We start from the raw sequence: 20,732 nt of genomic DNA, 5'->3' as shown, positions 1-20,732 counted from the left end.
CACCTCCAGTCAAAATATATTTTTCTTCTTTCAGCTTCTCTCCCTGTTTTTTTTAATCTTCCTTTTTTAAGTATATTTTTGGGGCTTTTTTGCCTTTTAATGGAAAGCATAGTCGAGAGAGAGAGAAAAAGAGAGAGAGGAAATGGGGAGGGGGGGGTGACATGCAGGAAAGGGCCACTCGATGTGGGATTCGAACCGGGCCCGTCTGCAGTGAGTGACTGTAGCCTCAACACATGGGGCGGCGGCTCCGCCAACTGAGCCAAACACCGCCCCTCTCTCCCCGTTGTGATCCAGAGTGAACTCATCTGCTGCATCCGACCTTGACTTGGTTTAACTGTCAGTCGATAAAACAGTTTGTCCTCAGATTTGTGTAAAACTTGATGCATTGCTGATGTTTTCTCAGTGTAAAGAATAAAACGAGGCGTGTCCCTGATCTGCTGCACGGTTTTCAGGATGCACAAACCAAGTCCCCCCCTCCCTCCTCCCTCATGCACCTGCACCTCATGCATTTTAAAACCCCCCTCCTCCATTTAACCCTCCCCTCCTGACTGCTGAGTGCGTACTATGCTGTGCGTCGCAGCACCTCCCTGTCTCCCAGCATTACCTGCACCACCAGGCCTTCACTCAGTCACTTTGGCTCTTCACCTGTCACTCATCTCCGCTGACATCTGCCTGTCCAAGTTTAACTTTGTCACTGTCCCGCGTCGACCCCGCTTCCGCCCTCCCGGAGCGCATCCCGTCCGTCTCCGCTCCGTCACCGAGGGTTAAATCTGTCTCCGCTGACGGGAGCCCGCCACTCTTACAAACTGCCACACGTCTTTGACTTGTCATACGTCTGTTGACCTCTGGTGAGATCGGCTCCGTGCTTTCCAAGGAGTCAGAGACCTGCCAGAGGCTGTCACTCCTGATTGCACAACGCTCAGCTGATGTAGTACGTTGTGTATAGCTATATGGTATACATATACGTGTGTGTATGGCTCAGCAGGGAAGGTATGAAGTCAGCGTGAATGCCGAAGCTCAGATACACCCGGCTCCCTCTCCTCCTCAGGTGTCCTCCTGCTTTTAAAGAAAAATATCTCAGGAAATACAAACGGGAAAGACAAAACTAGTATTGAATCAGCAAACGGGTGAGATTGAGCCATCCAAACCAATTTAAACTCCAGCCTTACCTTGCCAGAAGTGCTGTTAATATCCCTCGACTGTGCTCTTTTTGTTACAACACAAATGGCACTCAGTGTTAGCGCAGCACCGACAGGGAGTTCAGCAGTAGTTATTAGCTTCCATCAGAAGAGAGAGGGGCCAAAATCACTGAAACGAAATGAAACTAAAATGGTTTTCTTCTTCCTGCACGTCCTTTGAAGACAGTTTGATTTAGAGGAACAGTGTTACGTGATGAGTGCAGAGTGTGGAGTGATGTGGCCAGTTGCACAGGAGCAGTGTGAATCAGTGTGAAACTTGTTGAGCAGAAATGAAAATCTAGAAAAGTCTGAAGTGTGAACGTTGAAGAAGAAGAAGGAGAGGATGCTGTTAATAGAGATGTGGTGCAACGGTCATTTGTGGTTGAATTCGTCCCCTTGCTCAAACACAACTCTGATGTAACTAACTCCTGCTTTATACTTCACTTCACATACATATTTTTTTTTTGCAACTCAAAGTTTTGTATTATATTTTCATTATTGCATTAAAAGAAGAGATTTGAGGGGAAAAAATGATTCTGAAACAGATGAAACTAAAATAAATGACAACGTACATCAGTATATGAAGGGCAGCCATTATTCAAGGCCTTGCTGCAATACACTACAAGTCATATCAAGACTATCTTTACATAGTCTGGCTGTTTTACAAACATAATATTTCTTTTCTCATGTATTGTTACTTAAAAAATGACTTAATTAATCATTAAAACAATTTGCCTGTTCAGCCTCATGATTAGTAATTGGTCGCAGTCAAATTTCCTAGGCTGACATATGCAGGGCTCATGTTTTGTTAGGGTGTATGATATAGGATGATGTGTGTTGTCAGCACGCCGTGTGCTCCTGTGGCACAGATAAGGCTTTGTGTCCATATCACATGTGCCGCTTTGCTCAGGTATTTTAAAATATTGATGTAATGTTTCAGCTCCCATGACCACACTTCCTGAAGACACTTGTGCCTCGGCTGAGAAGATGGAGTGAATTTCAGAGCGCAGCAGATGTATACGACCAACAAAACTTCACAACCAGCCCAGGCCGCTCTTTTGTTTCTACATGACGACACCCTTTATAAAAGTTTAATGGGCTGCGTCCCATTATGTGCAGGAAACATCTTCATGTGTAGAACATACATTATATTTGATTTCCCCAGCGGAGCCTTGTAAAGCCGATTACTAGTTTGCATACGAGCGCCTGTAGATGCTGCTGGTTTCAGGAGGGGGGAGAAACTTAACAAAGCAGAAAATAAAAGTCAGTATTTTTGGGACTTGTTGGTTTTGACATCTGGCTGGTGAGAGCTCGGGCACAGGAAACACACAGCGGGGAGGGGTCCGAGGGGAACGCTGGTGTCTGCGAGCGGCGGGCACATCTGGGGCACCGCCGAATTCATACAGGCGCCAGAGCGGTGAAGCAGAGCAGGAGCCGAGTGGATACAGTAGTGTATCAGCACCTGCTCACTTTCCTGCTGAACTTGTCCTTTTTTTTATTGATTTTTTTTTCTCCTTCTGTCTCTGCTCTTTTCTCTCAACAGGTATCGTAACATGGGGAACCTACTGAAAGTTTTGACATGCACAGATCTGGAACAGGAGCCCAATTTTTTCCTCGATTTTGAAAGTGAGTTCTTCTGAAGTAATTGCTCCCTCTCCTCTGATATTGATCACATGAATATCTTACCATAACATTATCAACTCTGAAACTCTTAAGTCTTTTCACCCTCACTTATCTTTTACACTGTGTTCCTCCCAGCGGCAAAAAGGAATCAAATCCACCAGCAGAGCTTCTGCTCTTCTCCATCAACCTGCCTCTTCCACACTGGGGTGTGTGTGCAGAATATCAATCAGGGCAGAGTTGCAGCAGAGCCCCCTTCTCAAATATAAAGCGCTTAAGTTCAGCTGCCGTGTTGCCTTAGGCCCCTCAACACAGCTTGATCCTGTACTGTAGTATTCTCCTCACACTTGGCAAACCCAGAGACTCAGTCATACCTTTAGAGAAAACAATACCACATGCTGCTTCCACTGTTTCTAGGTAAAATCTTGATATTATCACAATTATATATCTGAATAGTTTAGACAGAATAATCTAAAAAAATTCCCCAAATGAGCCTTTTTCAGGATTGTTTTTGTTATTTTTTTAGAAAGCTGCTTTTTGCTGAAACCTTAAAAAATCAAATAAAAATCAAAACAAAAATAAATTCAAATGCAAAATTTAAAAGAATATAGCACACAGTTAAAAAAGACTGGCTCTGTAGCTGCCAATACGAGCTGAGGTTTGGGTATTTCTTGAGCACAGGAGCAGGAGTCTACAGTCATCACACTTGGCAAGGTGTTCTTGCTTCAGGTGGTGGAAGAGGGTTCACAGAGTCTCGGCTCTTCATCGCCGTTTCTCTCCAGGCTAAAATAAAAACTCGGAGACAAAACAGCCTCTCTACACCCAGAGCTGTTCCAAAGCTAGCAGAGTATACGCATAACCCTTCTCATTTATCTTCTCTTATCTCTCTCCATTTTGCTCCCTATCAACCAGGAAAGTGGGTGGTGTTCAAACCAAATAGGAAGCTTTGGGAAGATGAGATTATTTCAGTGAAGTTTCATTTACATAATTGAAAGTTGCATGTTAAACTTTGTATGATATCAGAGGATTTGATGGATTTTCCTAGAGCTGGTGTTTACCGTACGTTCAGCCGGCGTGAATATGGATTACAGACCAATCAGCTTTTGCCCCATTGACCTTGTCGCTGTTGTCGTTGTTGTGGTTTCTGTCGTGGCAGACGCCCAGCCCACAGACGCAGAGCGGGAGGTGTGGGACCAGGTGGACGTGGTGCTGAAGGATGCAAAGGGGATCCTGGATGAGCTGCAGGCGTACAAGGGAGCGGGGAAGGAGATCAGAGAGGTACACCTTAAAACAAACATCCCCCTCTGACTGACAGCACACAGCTGCTGCAGAGAGAGGAGAGCCTGCTGCGTCCCACAGCCGGGAAATACTGCAGTAGTTGATACAGGGATCTTATTATTAGGAGCTCATGGCTCATCAGTAGTCTACGTGTTTCCTGCATTGTTGTTGTATTTACTAATTGACTGCACCCTCTTGGCCAAGCGCTTCTATCCAAGGTAGTGTAGCCATGGATCTTTCCTTGATTAAGAAAAGTCAGAAGAATAACCTTCCTGAGGGACGGCTGCTGGGAATCCTTCCACAGGATTGTAATAAATTATTAAGTCAGTTCTGGTTCCTCACCTCAGTCTGTTTACAAGCCCTGACCCACAAATGAAGCTGACACTGGAGATGGTTCAAATGAAGCCAACAATAGGCTGCTAATACTTCTGTTGGAAATGCAATAAAAACAAGACTGAATAACAGTGGTTTTGTGAACAGAAGAGTCCAGACAAATACCTCCTGTAGCCTCAGAAGACACACACATTACGCACATTTTTGAATGTTTTACGGCAACCTGAGGAGTTCAGAGTGAAAACATGTTTTTGTGTGGAAGGAAATCAATTTTGCCTTGTTAAAAATAAAATAACTCTATAACATTGTTAGAGCCACGAAGGTCGGTTAGATCGAAGAATAAAAAATAAAAAAAGAAGGATGAATTCCTTATCAAAAATTGCTGCCTACATTACCCACAACGCAACTCAACCACTGAAACCACTGGTTGGAAATCCAGGTGTGGCGAACAACACAGCCTAGAGCCACTACTCCCAAGCAGACGTGAGGCGTTATATGCTCACGTCTTTCTGAGGACTTCAAGTTCTTCTCTCCAACTCTGTTGTCTTCAGCTCAGACTGATGCTGTCTCATGCAGCGACCAAAAAATATGTTTTCAGATATGCAGCAGTACTCCCCAACAACTTTTCCAATAAAGCAATAGAGTTATTTAAAGGGATAGTTCACCCAAAATTCAAGTTTCACTCATTATCTACTCACCCTCATGTCGACTAAGGGCTGGGAGAAGTTTCAGAGTCCTCCGTGCCTTCTCTGAGTTACAGCGGGGCTCCGTGCAGCACTGCATGTCCATATGACGGTTGAGAATGGAGCTCACTTTTCTTCATTCAAAAAGACACACCAAAAAACATCCGAATACCTCCACACAGCTCGTCTGTAATGTCCCTCTTGTATTGTATATTAATTTTTTTCGGAACAATTTCTCATGTTGGGGCTTCAATACAAGAGGGACATTACAGACGAGCAGTATGGAGGTATTTGGATGGTTCTTGGTGTGTCTTCTTGGATGAAGAAAAGTGAGCCCCGTTCACAACTGTATATGGACATGCAGTGCTGCATGGAGTCCCGCTGTAACTCAGAGAAGGCACGAAGGACGGAAACTTCTCCCAGCCCTTAGTCGACATGAGGGTGAGTAGATAATGAGGAAATTTTGGGTGAACTATCCCTTTAAAATTTGATTTGACTGAACTTCTATCCCTACAAAATAATTTTTGTGACTTTTTAAAACATTTCATCAACCATCACATTTTGACTAATTGTCTTTTTTCTTTTGGGTTTCCAGGCAATCCAGAATCCGAGTGATGAGGCGTTACAGGAGCAGGCGTGGGCGGCCGTGGTTCCCTTAGTGGGGAGACTGAAGAAGTTCTACGAGTTCTCCCAGAGATTGGGTACGTGTGTGTGTGTGTGTGTGTGTTATGTGGACAAAATCCCACATTGTGTTGGTTTGAGATTCTGAGCATCGCCAAAGTGTCCAACCTGAGGACACGAAGGATGAAGAGTGGATGTCCTTGATGTTAAAAAAAGAAAAAAAGTGTGTCTTCTATAGACACAACCTTCATATGTGACCTTAATTGTTTGCATGTGCATCTGCAGTATTGACTGCTGAACTGCAAACGTCAACAGACATGCGACACATACACATAACATGCATCCAACCTTATATAAACACTCTTTGAACCCCCCCCTCAACCCCAACCCCAACCCCCCCCTCCCCCTCAGCTGTGCATTTCTCAACATGCTGCTTGCGTAGCACTGTGCAGCGACCTCTGTGGAGCTATAGGTTGTTTAATTAGCATAGATACAAGGAGGGGGAGGGGGGAGTAGGCTTACTGCTCCCTGATCTTCTTATGACCCCGGGGGTGTGGGGGTGTGTTATGGGGGGGTTGAGCCCGCCATGCCTCAACGCCCTTAACCCCGTAATCCCAGTGGCGGTGCAGAAGGTAGTCAATGGAGGCGGTGGGCGGCAACAGCCCGGCGATGGCTGTTATGTAACGAAGTAGGTCACCTCCCAGCCTCGGCTGCTGCTCTATTTCACTGCCTTGACTTCTAGGCTTCAGGGGCCAATGACGGCCTCCGCAGCCCCCCGCCCCGCCACCGCCGCCGCCGTCTCCAGCCTGATACGCATGGAGCTGAGAGCGAGTCCCTTTTACTACAGGCAGGTGGATTGATCCGCAGAGCACCGCTGCCAAGGATGGAAGACGTTACGGTCGGGGGGAGGAAATATTGCGATTCGCTCTGCATCTGAAATGTAGAGACATATTGTACCGCTCCCTCCCGCTCCGACTACTACTTCTCTCACCGACGCCCACGTTTGACTCGTACACAACACTGGTGACAAAAAAAATCTACATTTTCTGAATACAAACAGAAAACAAAGGTCTCATCATGTTGCTTGTTTGGTTTCACCAACAGTGGAAATCTTCACTTCACAGCCTCATGAGACACAGAGGCTCAGATCAGTTATGTAACTGATGTAAGTGACATTTCCCTTGACCTACTGCGTGATCGCTCAAGTATCTATTAAATTCATTATAACTGAATAAGCGGCATACGTCTTCTAGTTACAGTCCAAACCCAGAATCCTCTTTTTTTAATAATGACAATTTTTTACTGTTATTAAGAGAAACCTGTCTTGATTTTGAGTCTGATTCATCGGAGGCTGCAGCGTCTAGACCGTCAGACCCTCCCCTCTCTGCGAGTAAAGCGCCTACATGCCCGCATTCTACTTGCCTGCTCTGCCGTGACCTGATGAGATCAGACGTGTCCCCGCGCCCCGCCCCGCCCTTCCCCGACTTCCCGACATACTAGAGTGGCTCATTTCTGAGGGGGCCTGAAAGCAGCTCCATCTTAACTTCTGTTTTGACTGGGACGAAGACGAGAGAGAGAGAAAAAAAAAAGAAGCACCACTACGGCTCGCTTCGCTGCAAACGCTGGCCCAAGCAGATGGGAGTCATTACCGAATGGCAAACGTGCTCAATTTACTGCACTGCACTGCACTGCCAGCGCCCTGTCTGTCTTTTAAAGTCCCCTTCACGATTATCTTAAGTAGACGGCTCTCTGAATCCCACCCCTCCTCCCTCTGCGTTATGTTGACATGCTCATCGTCATATGTAATCAACAAGAATTGTAAAATACGCTCAGACCTAATCAATCCAAAGTGCTCATTCGGTACCACACAGACTTATTGCATGAGATGCTGTGCCTGTCTGCGTTATGTCATTATTGAAACGTCTCTACAGCGTCTAGACCGAGTTCTGAGCTGCGTCTGCATCTAAAAATAACAATTCCCTCTGGGCTTGAAAGGTTTGCTATTTATTTATTTTTTTAAACTAGGTGTGTGTGTTTTAATAACGTTGCTTGCTTGCAAGTTGTTCGCTACATTTCACTTAATCTTTTCCTCATTTCCCTGCCGGGGCTCCTCATGCATCCTTGATTATTGGTCTATGGGTATGCTATGTCAAGGCATGGCACAGGCTTTGTATTTACTTACTGTCAAAACAATGAGTGTAATTCTGCTTGAATGAAATCCTGTTCCCCTGCCCCCCCCATTTCATGCCAATGAGATAATTAGTCCCATGTCTCATCTGCATCTGAGCAGGAAAGCCTCTTGCCCCCCCCCCTCTGACTCAACCCCCTCGAACTCCCCCCTCCACCCCCACCCCTCCCTCCCTCCCTCCCAGCCCCAGACTGGCACTGGGCCCTGGGCAGTTTGGGCACCACCGCTTCCCCATTATCTGTCTGTGTCCTAATCAGGATGCTTCAGCTGCCTGACACACTAACTGTGGTTATGATCCACTTTAAGGACTAATCTTTACAATACACACATAGACACACACACAAACACACTGCCATGTTTAATGTACCTGGATGTTCTGCTAATGACTCTATTTGTTATTGATTATTCTGTGATTATTTTACCAAATAACCAATTATTATTTAACACATACGGGGCCAAAAAGACAAAACAAGAAGAAAAGGCTGCTTTAGTTTCCCAGAGGCCCGCGAGGCGTCTTCAGCTCAACTTGTTTTGTTCCACCAGCAGTCTGATACTTCAACATATTCATCTCCCAATAATATTTACAAGAGAGAAGCAGCAATATCTCAATTATAGACTGGTTTGGTTTTTATAAAACTGTGGAAAACACAATTTCACACAGCCAAAAACAACATCTGCAGTCAAAAACCTAAAAATATTACATTTGCGGCTATATAAAACAGACGAGATATTAAGTGGAACTCTAATGGTTTGTTGATGGACAGAAAATTAACTATTTTGATAAGCGAATAATTGTTTCAGTCAATTTCCCACCAGACATCTGGCAACAGCTTCCCGACAGTGAGGATTTGCTTTTTGTCTTTGTTATATATGATGATAAACAGAACAGATTTTGGACCAATGAGCTCTTGTTCAATTTTTTTTTTTTTTTTTACTTTTCCAAAACTAAAGAAAAAATAATTGAGAAAATAATGGGCACAGTTTAATAAATAATGGAGATAATTGTTAGTTGCAGCCCTATAATTTTCTCACTTGGTTTGTTAACTAATTGTTGCTGCAGTGTTCTACATTTTACACTTGACTATCCGTCACTCTGCTGTGGTGCACACTGTATTTCTTCTTCCTCTCGACCTTTGCGTCTCTCGTTCCTGGAACATAGTGCTGACACCTCAGCTGTTAACTGGGTGCTCGAGTGACAAAAACCTGAGTGTGAAAGATTATTTAGCAACACTGACTGATGACCTTGGAGACTACACGCACATATCATCCAGCGTGTCCCGGTGCGAGGCCTTCCATCAGAGCCCCGTACAGACTTGAATAAAAGTACAGAAACATGTTTTTCACGAAACAGCTGACGTCTCTGCGCCCCGTCCTCTGACAGAAATCGTATTTTTCTCTCCCACAGAGGCGGCGCTGCACAGCCTCCTGGGAGCTCTGACCAGCGAGACTTACGACGACCCCACTCAGCACCTGGAGCGGGAGCAGGCGCTGGCCAAGCAGTTCGCCGAGATCCTGCACTTCACACTGCGCTTTGATGAGCTCAAAGTAAGACGCCGGTTCCTCCGACAATATCCCAAAGTGTTCCTTTCTGCTTTTAAACCCTTAAACTCTTCTTTTAAAGCTGTTGATAGACACTCTGCACTTTTCCTCTGTGATACAGACCAGACCTTAGTCGCTGTACAAGCTGCTGATGCCCTTGAATTGATTTTTTACTCTGTGCAATTTTAAACTGCAGCCAGTGAGCGCATAATTAGCATTTAATTAGAATCCTGATACTGCTCTGCTGTTTATAATAAAGTGGATGTCAGTGGAATGGCTAATAAGGGTTATTGCGGGTAAAGAGGTCTGCAAATTGTTGTCGTCCAGAGTCGAGTTCTGTATAATGTGGCAGGTTTTTTCTATTAATGACGGAGCGAGGGAAGTTGAGAGAATGATTGCGCCTGCGTTTGGACTGAAATTGTTCATGTGCAACCCAGAAAACAACAGGAATCAAACGTGGGTGTCGGTTGAATGCCCACTGTCAAAAACATAATTGTGCGAGCACTCAATGATCAGACAGTGGGTGAACTGGTTCCCCGTACACCCCTCGCTCCTTGGATACAAAAACTTTAAAAAAAAAAAGCAAAAAAAAAAAACAACCCCCCTGACACCCAGAGGCGATTTTGCTGCGATGTCCCAATTAGTGCCCACTCTCCAGGCTGGCAAGATAAAAACACGAAGGTAGGGGGGGGTGTAAGGTGGCATGCCAAGCCTAGTCATCAATCTTTCACACCCATGCATGGGCTTCTGACCTAGTTAAAGTGTCTGAGCGGCGGGCAGCCCCTCCCTGGTGGAGCAGCCTGTCTCTCCTGGTGGACACAGTGGACACAGACTGAGTACCAGTCTATTGTAGAAGGATTAGCGCGCTGCTGCCAGTACAGCTTTGAATGTGACGGGCTCGTACAGGAATGACGATAATTAGCCGCACGACGAGCTCTCACTAAGCGGTGACATTTGAAAGCAGCTCTCTGGTTGGCTGCTTCCTATTTTAAGGGGTTCACTTCGGCTTCATGTCGAAACCACATGATCCGACGGACAGCGGCGATCACGCAGCAACGACACAGATACTTCCTCCCCCGGTTGCTCTGGTGCCGAACCGGCCGACCAACCAACCAACTAACCAACCAACCTCAGACACCTCGTCCTCAACAAATGAGCAAAGTCACTGTTACGTGGTTTAGTTCTTAGATCGTGTTGGAGATAAGGCGACGTTTACATTTGAAATAGCACTCGTCCATCACTGAGTTTGTAGCTGGTGATTCTCTGTGATCTGCTGCTCAAGTCCACAACATCAGACTCTGGTATTCACTGGATGATTTTACCCAACCCAGTTTTTTTTAACCCCCTCAGGTCACTGTAATGAGTTAAACTGTTGGAGGCCAGAGAGGAGCAGCCAGCCATGCACAGAAACACAACAGAGGGACTTGAATCTGTTTATGGATGGGTATATGCGGTATAACATACTGTATGTATCCCTCATCAGTTTTAAGGTCGGACAGAAGCAACGCCTAACATTTTGGGACAAAGGGCGCTACATCTAACAGTGCAACGGTCATGGATGTCATGCACTTGTTTATTTTCCCGTGTTAATTTATTGACCTGTTTCACTGTTTTCTCGCCTGTTTTGAGTGCAGCGAATGAAACTGATGGAGGGATTTGCATTTCTCATGTATTTTCTTGTATTTAGTATAATGGAAGCTGTTTTCATGGTGTATCTTTTCTGACTGTCTGCTTTTGTTTTTAATTTTCTGGTTTTCCAAATAGAGCTTGGCCCCTCATCCTATATTTGGATGTAGTTAGAGGCAGTATAAAGCAACAGATTGTGCAATTAACACTCGGTGCACCTCTCCAACCTTAAAAATGATAAAAGGGTCTCTTCTCATTCTCATTCTTTCCTTTTTCCAGCATTTACAACGAATAACATTATGATCTGGCACAGCCGTATGTGTGTTACTGAATGAACTGAAAGCTAGTTTTAAAAAAAGGAAAATAAAATGGTTTCACTGTAAAAACCTGTACTACATGACCCCCCATCCCCACCCCCTAAACTAAAAACCAAAAAAAACCCACATGATTTATATTTAGAGGAGCCGGTGTTAAAGAGGTTAACTGACTTCTGTGGCTTGTATCTGAGGTTTTCTCTTGAACCCCGGCTCTCCCTAATGAGACCCTTTTTATACCTTTCTGACAGCTACATAATTGTTGACCCTCTTGTCACATACTATACAGATGCACAGCCAGAGTTTAATGGGAAAATAGCCAAACATTTCCTGACAGCATGAGCAGGGATGTGGATGTAAGAGGGGGGGATGAGTGTCAGAGGATTCAAATCCAGTTCAGCAAATAAAATTATAATTGTATCAGTGTTCTTTTTATGTCATTTCCCCCCCAAAGCTACATTTCTGCCTTGTTGGCTAAAACATCCTGTCATGACGATGGCGTGTTTGATCCCGAGCTGAATGTCCTGCTGCAGGCTGTGCCACCTACAGACATGCAGAGAAACGCTCTCTGTCTCGAGCTCTGTATTAAAATGCATTTCTTTTCTTTTCTTTTCCTTTTTCTTTTTTTGAAGATGACGAATCCTGCCATCCAGAACGACTTCAGCTACTACAGGAGAACACTGAGCCGCATGCGGATCAACAATGTACCGGTGAGCACAGTACATCCGTCTCTGTTGTGTTGGTGGTCAGGATGCTGCAATATAAAAAGAAAAAAAAAACCTTGGTGACCAAAAACAGAACCAAGATGGAGTAAAGATTTGTCCTGTGTGTGTGAAAACACTGAAGTTTCACATGTGTTCACAAGTAGACATGATGTTACTGAGCTTCCCTTTTAGCCACATAGGTGCAGTGCAGAAACAAGTCACTCACATGTCGTCACCTTTAACGTGTTGGTGAAAGTGTTACTGAGTTACACACCCAGCAGTAACTGAGCAGCATCAACATTCATTTGGTGTCACACACTCCTTTTTTTTTTTAAACAGCTGCAGCCAAAAGTGAAACTAAAAACTAGGTGAGAGGTGAACGGAGAGCTGCTTGACAATGAGCTGAAACTCACAGCAGGTTCTGGTCATCATTTGAACCCACCTCAAATTGTTACACTCTGCTCACTTTGTCAATTTTTGTGTTCTTATTGTAAAAAATATATAGATTTCAACAGTTTTTAAATGGTTTTAAAGGGATAGTTCAACATTTTGGCAAATTGGCCCATGTATTCCCGTCGGGGGCAGTTTTTCGACAAGCAGTCTCTCTGCATTTGCCTCGAAAACAACTTTGTCTCGTAACATTCCGTTATTATCTCATAGCGTGCAGGTCACAACTTGTCCACGAGAGTGTTTTGGAGTTGTTGGATTGTGTATTTGATGAGTTTGATGAGGGAAACCAAGCAATCCCAATGGCCTCCGTAGCGTATTTCTGAGCAGCTCACGGCTCTGCTCCACTGATCAAAAAACTGCTTGCACCGACAAATAAAGGTAACGAATCTACTGCTATGACTATAGGGATTATGGCAATGGGCCAATTTGCCAAAATGTTGAACTATCCCTTTAAGATGAAAAGTGTGGGCAAAAAATTGTATCGCCACTGACAGCCATAAGATTTTATAGGACACAATACACACATGCTGCATATTTATGTCCATATTGTGTGGCTGCTGAAGAGTTTGTGCATTTGCATATATTGGCCAATTACTTCGTCTTCAGATCGTCATTAGATAAAGTGGAGTAATTGGAGTAAACTATATTTCTGATGCCAGACAATGTTGTCACGATGGAGAAGTCACATAAAGTTTAACCAGTGTTGTTGTTGTTGGCTGTGGCCTTAGCACAGTTTCAGGTAATCACCACAAACCAATAAATCATTTCAGTGTCTTACTGTAGTTAATTAATGTGCAGTTCATTCAATAGTCGTGTGCACATTTAGCTTTGCACCTATTGCAGACATGGTAGCATTTACACCAGCCAGCACCAGGTTCAGCAGAGATGAATAATGAATGTATTTTAGGATAAAAATGTTCACGTTGTGTTCAGACAGTCTATAATTTTGTGTTCCTTTAATGTCTCCATGGTGCTGGCCCTGAATGTGCGTCATCATGATTCAGACCTGAGCCCTCAGTTCTCATTATTACAATCTCAGCACAGTTCAGACTGCATCGAGAGAAAGGCAGGATGTAATGGATTTAAGTTTTCTGATTGTTCAGAGGCTCCTGGGAGTCCAGAGGAGTGCGGAAGGACACGTATTGCAAAGTGAGACCCACAGGTGGTGTCAGAGCGTTGAATCACAAAGTGGAAGGAAAATCAGATCCTAAACTCTCGAGAGAAAAACACTGAATCCCGTTCATTTAGATCGGATTTTGTATGATGATTCTTTTTTTATAGAACCATTTTGAAAAGTTTAACCACTTGGTATCTACTCGCTGTAATTTAAACATTACCATAATAAAGCTGCTATAATAAATGTTTTATATCGACTAGGGCTGTCAGAGTTAACGCGTTAATCGTGATGAGATTAATTAAAAAAATTAACGCGATTAAATTTTTTAATCGCGGTTAATCGCGGCCCATTTTGTCCTCTGTCTGCTGGACTGGAGGACTGGAGTGTGGGACCTCCAGTCCAGTAGGTGGCGGTAAGGCACCTTCAAGTTGGTTGCTACACAAATATACACAGTCTAACATATATCCACAGCTCCATCCATTGATTTTTTGACGGCTTCTGTTGTCAACAAATGCACATGGCCAGGCAGAGGTGTAGCAAAGTAACAGGCAATTTCCACTGGATGCAATTCGTTTCAATTCTGTGTGAGTTTCATGCATCATGTGTTATGATTAGGTACTAGGCCTGCTAGGTCTGGTCTAAAAGTTGTTTGTCTAGAGATTATAACACTTTGGAGTGTTGAAAGTCCAAAGCGCCATATATAATATTTTTAATAGAGATTAATCGTGAGTTAACTATGGAAAAAATGCGATTAATCGCGATTAGAAAAATTAATCGTTTGACAGCCCTAATATCGACACATGATGACAAGACAAACAGCATCACTCATAGCAACGATGTCTTTGTTGCTCCTCTCAGGTCTGCAGAGCTTTTCAGCCTCTTCCAGCTCATTGTTTTGGTTCAGTCTGTGTCTCTGCTCGCACTGTTTTCACTGTCAGCTCTAAAAGCCCACTACTACAATCCATGCTCAACACCAAACAATAGACAGAGACTGTTGGCGACTTCCGGGGGAGACGGTGGAGAAAAAGAGTTCATGTCGGAGACTCAACAAAAGTCCTAATTTTTTTCCACGCCATCTGCATGTGACCAGGAGGGTTCTTCCTGCCGGCTCCAAGTGGCCAACAAGAACAGCTGTTGTAGATTTAAAAAGTGAGTGAAAGGAATGGATGCCTCAATTGATCGGCCGCTGATCATGATCATCTGATATTGATCTGCATAAATGCACTTTAAACTGATCACCTGTGGTCAATACTCTGCTGTCTGTGGCTGAGAGTGTGACAGGCCACCAAAACTGATGTAACTGATGACTGATGTAACATGGACCACCTGCAATGCTCGACAGTGATCAGTATCAGTGACAGAATCAGCTGTGGGTTGATTGATCACACTCGTGGGTGATCGGTATCGGTGGCACAAGCATGATTACAGTATCCCTAGTGAAAACCTTTACTGGCTGCTCTACGTCCTGCTCACCACTATTAAATAAAGCTCATCATCTGCCAGTTGAACTTAGAGTAGTTTTCTTACCGGACAAACCAAACCACAAGTCAAAGATGGTGCCAGTGTAGCTTAAAACAAATCAACAGTTTTCCTCAGGGGTCATAGAAGGGAGCAGCTCAATCGATACTGGCTAAGTGTTGTAGGATGTTTCCTGTATTGATTGTAAACAGTAGTTCTTGAGATATAAAATGTACGGACTCACTCTCTCTCCGGTATCATAGATGCTTTTCCTCCACACACGTGCATCTTTATTCAGGGGCTTCAAGGACATCGAAGAGAGAGGCTTTGCTGGGAATAGTGAGCTTTCAGTGCTTCTGTGTGTGCGTGCGCAGAACGTAACTGTGTGACAGGAGGTTCTTTCTATACTCCAAACCAGATTGTGCCATTAGGCAAATGGGCCCAGACAAGTTGTCGTTAGGACCTGTCAGGCTGCCGTCCTTCCTCGCAGCTCAGCCTCTCACAGCAGCAGCGGCGGCGTTTTAGTCACCGCTCAACTGAGTCATTCAGACATCTGAAGATGAAATGCATCCGTCCCCATGGTAAACACTCTTTGAGCTCATATGTCATCGTTTTGTTAAAAAAACGCGAATTGGTTTGAAATTTTGGGGGAGATTATTCATATTCTGTCAGTGTTCCCATAAAAAACAATAAAGGCACGAAATGTTCTTATCATTTAAATATGCAGACAAATTTAGAACAGGCTGTTCAAAAGACGCCTCGCTCTTTGTTATCCACCAGGTGTTTTCAGTGTTCAGTCGGAAATTGTAAAGCAGCAGGATGTTAGTCAGCGAGGAAACCAGGAGGAGCATTCGGGGTCGGGGATATGATTCTTATCAATGTTTTTATTCTGTCAGGATTTTTTATTTTGTTTTAATTTAACGGCTTTCATATGCACAATCACGACCTGGTGGAGCTGCATGGTGATGAGCCCGACTCCAAACAACAAAAATCTGTTTCCAGAAAACATTTCACGCCTTGTGCCCCTTTTTTTTGTCAAGAGAGTTTGAACAAAATTGGCCTATTATACATTTTAATAACAGAATTATCACAGTAAAGTGCAAACCACAGCAGCAGCTTTCAGAAGTGTTTCTACAATTGTATTTCTGCAATTTTATCCATGCACTCTGACTCTGAGAGACACGCATTGTGTGTTTTTACTGCCCAGCACCTGATGAAGTGGCTTCTATCAATGAAAGTGAATTTGTTGTACAACATCAGCAATATATCATATATATGACTGCATGTATATGAGAGGGAACACACAGAGCTGTAGCACCAGACTTTTTTTTTTCCTTTCAGAAGCTTTTAGCATCTGTCAGCTCCTTGTTTTGGTTTTTCTGACCCACAATTTCCCAGTGTTGGTTCACGCTCGCTGCTCCCATCAGTGTTTTTAGTGAAAAAGCTCTAAAACCTCCCTTCACGCGAGCAGCCCCGCAGCAAAATAGCAGGTTGGTGACTAATATAAACAGAGGTTTCACGCAAACCATGAGAACAACATGTGGGGAAAGTGTTTCTACATCACTGAGTGGTGGACACGGCTCATCGTCCTGTCCCGTGATTGGACAAGCCACTCACACGCTGACTACATACACACACACAGGCTGCAACCAGTGTAACCTGAAGAGAAAGTATCCCACAGAAAGAAAGAGATGGGAACAAAAATAGGACAGATTTCTTCCTGTTGTGTCCGTTTTGAGTGGATGAGGATGTTTATTGGTGGACATGGAGTTGTTATTTTTAATAGGTTAATCCATGCATGTCCTGATGCTTATTTGTGGCCAAGTCACGTTAATTTGGTTAATATTATAAGCAATTATGTTTTTATGAAGCTGGAAAGTAAGACAAAAAGTTGAGTTACTGTGAGTGTCAGTTAATTAAGTTAATTAATTCCGTGTCTCATGTTCCCCACTGGTTTCTCTGTCGGCCTGTGACTGGTGTGATAGTGGAAAAGTGTAGAGACAAGTTTAGAGAAGTCTTCAGAATTATGACAGTGACTTTGGTAATGAAGGTCAGAATCTGTTTAAATTGAGTAAACAGACATGAATTTGGGATAGTCTTCAGCTGAAAAATAGACTTTCTTAGAAACTCCATGGTCTAAGACTGTGGACCTGAGGACACAAGAAACAACAGATGGGATGTATGAAGTAAAATTTGTTTATTTTTCAAATGATTTTTCAGGCGGAGGGTGAAAACGAAGTCAACAACGAACTGGCCAATCGGATATCTCTATTCTACGCCGATGCCACGCCCATGCTGAAGACATTAAGTGATGGCACAACGAAGTTTGTATCGGAGGTAAGACAGACAGGATTTACAGGTAACTTTAAAAAAAATCTTCTCTACTCTGTCAGACCACACCCTCATTGCTTTTATCCGACTTTCTTTATCCAGAACAAGAACCTGCCCATCGAGAACACGACAGTCTGCCTAAGCACAATGGCCACAGTGTGTAAAGTCATGTTGGAAACACCGTGAGTGACTTTTTGTGCAGTCGTAGCTGTTTGACTCTCACTCCGCTGCCTTCATGTGTGTATAATCCCCCCGCTCATGTGCCACCAGGGAGTACCGTAGCCGATTCACAAGCGAGGAGACGGTGTCTTTCTGTCTGCGGGTCATGGTCGGAGTCATCATCCTGTACGACTACGTCCACCCTGTGGGAGCTTTCGCCAAGTCGTCCAAAATCGATGTGAGTAGAGCCGCGCTCGGCTCCACGGCCACGCTTCACGGCTCGCTCTGACACTAACGCTCTGTTTCCGGTCCCTCAGATGAAAGGCTGCATCAAAGTCCTCAGAGATCAGCCTCCGAACAGCGTAGAAGGCCTTCTCAACGCTCTCAGGTGAGCGCACGTCCGAATCGTATTGCGTTTCCCTGACAGCTCAGCATGTAATGTGATTGTCACACGCCAGTTGTGGTTTTCCTTGAAAAGGAGGAGGCTGCTCACGCTGCGAGTTGGATGATATTTTGGTTCACGAGAGGCAGACAGACTTCTGAGGTTATTTCAGCCCCCCCTCCTCCCTCCCTCCTCCCTCCCTCCCTCCCTCCCTCCCTCCAGCGCAGCGACTCACTCTCTGTCCACAGTCCAAAGCAGATCTGGTCAGCTGCAAGCCCTCCGTGCTGGATTTGGGTTGGGTGTCGAAGCGTCTCCGGAGAGGCCGATTACTTCTGACACCTCGTCCCCTTGTCGTCTCCCAAATTTTACCCGCCTCGTCTCACGCTCCCAGCTGCTCGAGCTGACAGGGCCGTTTCTGTTTCAATCCCACATCTGTATGTGTGTGTGTGCAGCGCGGGGGCCCGAGGCGGGGCGGAGCTACCCGGTCGCATTAGGTCATTTTCCTGCTAAAGCTGCCAGATCTTCTTGTAGTGATTACATCTCTGATCTGGCAGAGGATGACAAAATATTTGAGTTGGTCACAGTGGTGGAACGAAACAAAGTACATTAACTCAAACAGCAACAGACTTGTGCTTGACTATTTACTTCTATTCTAGTTTATACTTCAACTTCACCATGGAAATATTTTACTTTTTACTGAACTACATTTACCAGACAGATGCAGTTAACCTGTTAGTTACCTGTGTTTTGAAAGGTGCTATACAAATAAAGTTTATTATAGTTTTTAGGTCAAGATTCAACATTTCACATAAAAAAAACCCTGATACATAAACAAAACATAGTCTTCTATAAAAAAAGTGTCTAGTTGATGTCTTGACTCGTTAACAGCTATTGATTATTTCCCTTATTGATTGATATATGAATTATTATTTGTCCTACCCATATAAAAGAAAACAGGCAATATAACAATCTAAGTAGAGTTTTGTTACAAAACAACTCAAATTTAAATTAAAAAGTAGTTTTTGCTGAAGCTTTGATGTTTGATTGTTGCAGCTCGATACGTACATCAAAGAAAGAAATCCAGAAATGAATACAGATGAGTTAACAAGTCAATAATGTCATATCTAATTGGTACTTTAAGTAGATCGGGTCATTTTTGTTTGCTTTTAGCTGAGGATAGGAACGCTTCCTCCGCCTCTGTGCAGACAGGTGAGAGATCCAGTCACTGACGCTGTGTCTGTTGTCCTTTTGTCCTTTGCTGCAGGTACACAACCAAGCATCTGAATGATGAAACAACCAACAAGACTATCAAGAGCATGCTGCAGTAGGACTGAGCTGCTACAACTGCTTTGCCTCACACCCTGCTGGGGGGGCGGGGGCGACTCTCCTGACTGATGTCGGAGCTCAGAATGTTTTTTTTCCTGGCTTTTTTTTTTTTTTTTTTTTAACGGAAAAAGAGCTACAGCTCCGCCCTCTTTTATATTGCAAAATGCTACTGCCATTATGAACGTCTTTTTCTGTGCCAAAAAGATGTTGCTATAATGTTTTCGATAAAAGGCCATGCATCAATGGCAGCTAATGAAAGCATTGTGGATCCTCTGGTGTTTTTAAAAAATATCTTGTTTTTCCCTATATAAGGGACGGGAGTGCTTTGACTTGAAAATTTAAAAGAGAGAGATATATAGAGAAGTATATATTATTTTTGTTTGATTCGTTATTTAATATTACATCTTCTGCATGATGAAAATGATGTCTTTTCCTTCTATTTAAAAAAAAAACTAATGGTTCAGTTTCATTTGTCTGCTCGGTTGTGCATTATTACTTGTTTTGTTATTGAAATGGTACTTGTCAAAATGAGATTTAAGAGTACTGTTTTTATATTTTTTATAGGTTTTAATTTGTGCATATGTCTTTTTTTCATAGTTGTGTTGTATATTTCATTTGAAAACTTTAAACTGTGATTTGTGCAAAATCAAATTAAAATTGGGATTCTGTACTGTAAATGGACAGTATGTTGTGGCTGGAGAGATTAAAAGGAGAAGTCTTGTTTTCTACAACCGCCTCGTCAGGTTTGATGTTATCTCATTGTCGTTGCTGGATGACTGAGAAGAAGTTTCATTGTTTCTCGTGTGAAAAGTAGAGAGACGCACATTCTCACGCTCAATCACAAAACGGGCAGTGAGGAAGAATGTCTCAGATCTGCAGGCTTGATTAAATCACCACAAAGACGCACAGAGCCACCTCACTGAGGGAGCTGTGAACACTGACACTGCTAATATATAGACATCTCCTCTCCTAGAAATAAAAGGAAAGATTGGATATACCAGGATTTTAAGTGGCTGAATGTAGCAGCCAAGTGAATTATTTTAAATGGAGCTGACACAATTATGTTGATTTAGTTAATCTGTCTAAATGTTCCACACACAGTTAAAGTTTGAGGAACTGACACACAACTTCACACCAAAACCAAACTAGCGTTGTCTTAAATGAACAAAGAACTGACAGCTGTTGTAGTTTATTTGCTTTTTAATTTCACTTTTATTTAACATCTGCTTAGCGCTGTTAGCAGCTTAGCTAACGATCAGCTAACGACTTTGCCAACTGGCCATGAGATCTGAAGTGGAGAGGTATTTAATTATTTTCCAACAGGGAAACTCGGTGACCACTTGGGAGCAAATGTCTGGCTGAGGGTAAGAAACTTTCGATTTATGGTGTGAAGTTCTGCTGGGATCAACCCTACAGTATGTTCCC

At 43.6% G+C, this 20,732-nt stretch overlaps 1 protein-coding gene across 1 annotated transcript in view; it reads left to right on the top strand.

The window, feature by feature from the left end:
- Nucleotides 1-20,038, top strand: part of cyribb (CYFIP related Rac1 interactor Bb) — a 40,583-nt gene extending 20,545 nt beyond the window's left edge. The window contains exons 3-12 of the mRNA XM_085762685.1: nt 2,722-2,804; nt 3,955-4,076; nt 5,688-5,793; nt 9,307-9,446; nt 12,013-12,090; nt 17,330-17,446; nt 17,543-17,622; nt 17,711-17,837; nt 17,917-17,987; nt 19,246-20,038. Of these exons, the coding sequence (XP_085618811.1) occupies nt 2,732-2,804; nt 3,955-4,076; nt 5,688-5,793; nt 9,307-9,446; nt 12,013-12,090; nt 17,330-17,446; nt 17,543-17,622; nt 17,711-17,837; nt 17,917-17,987; nt 19,246-19,309 (978 nt within the window). The 5' untranslated portion in view covers nt 2,722-2,731 and the 3' untranslated portion in view covers nt 19,310-20,038. The remainder of the gene's footprint in view (nt 1-2,721; nt 2,805-3,954; nt 4,077-5,687; nt 5,794-9,306; nt 9,447-12,012; nt 12,091-17,329; nt 17,447-17,542; nt 17,623-17,710; nt 17,838-17,916; nt 17,988-19,245) is intronic.
- The last annotated feature ends 694 nt before the right edge of the window (nt 20,039-20,732 follow it).

Source organism: Trachurus japonicus, chromosome 20 (genome assembly GCF_045865225.1).
Source record: "Trachurus japonicus isolate A0001 chromosome 20, Traja_1.0".
NCBI lineage: Eukaryota > Metazoa > Chordata > Actinopteri > Carangiformes > Carangidae > Trachurus > Trachurus japonicus.
The sequence above is the reverse complement of the archived record's forward strand: the minus strand, read 5'-3'. Positions and strand labels throughout refer to the sequence as shown.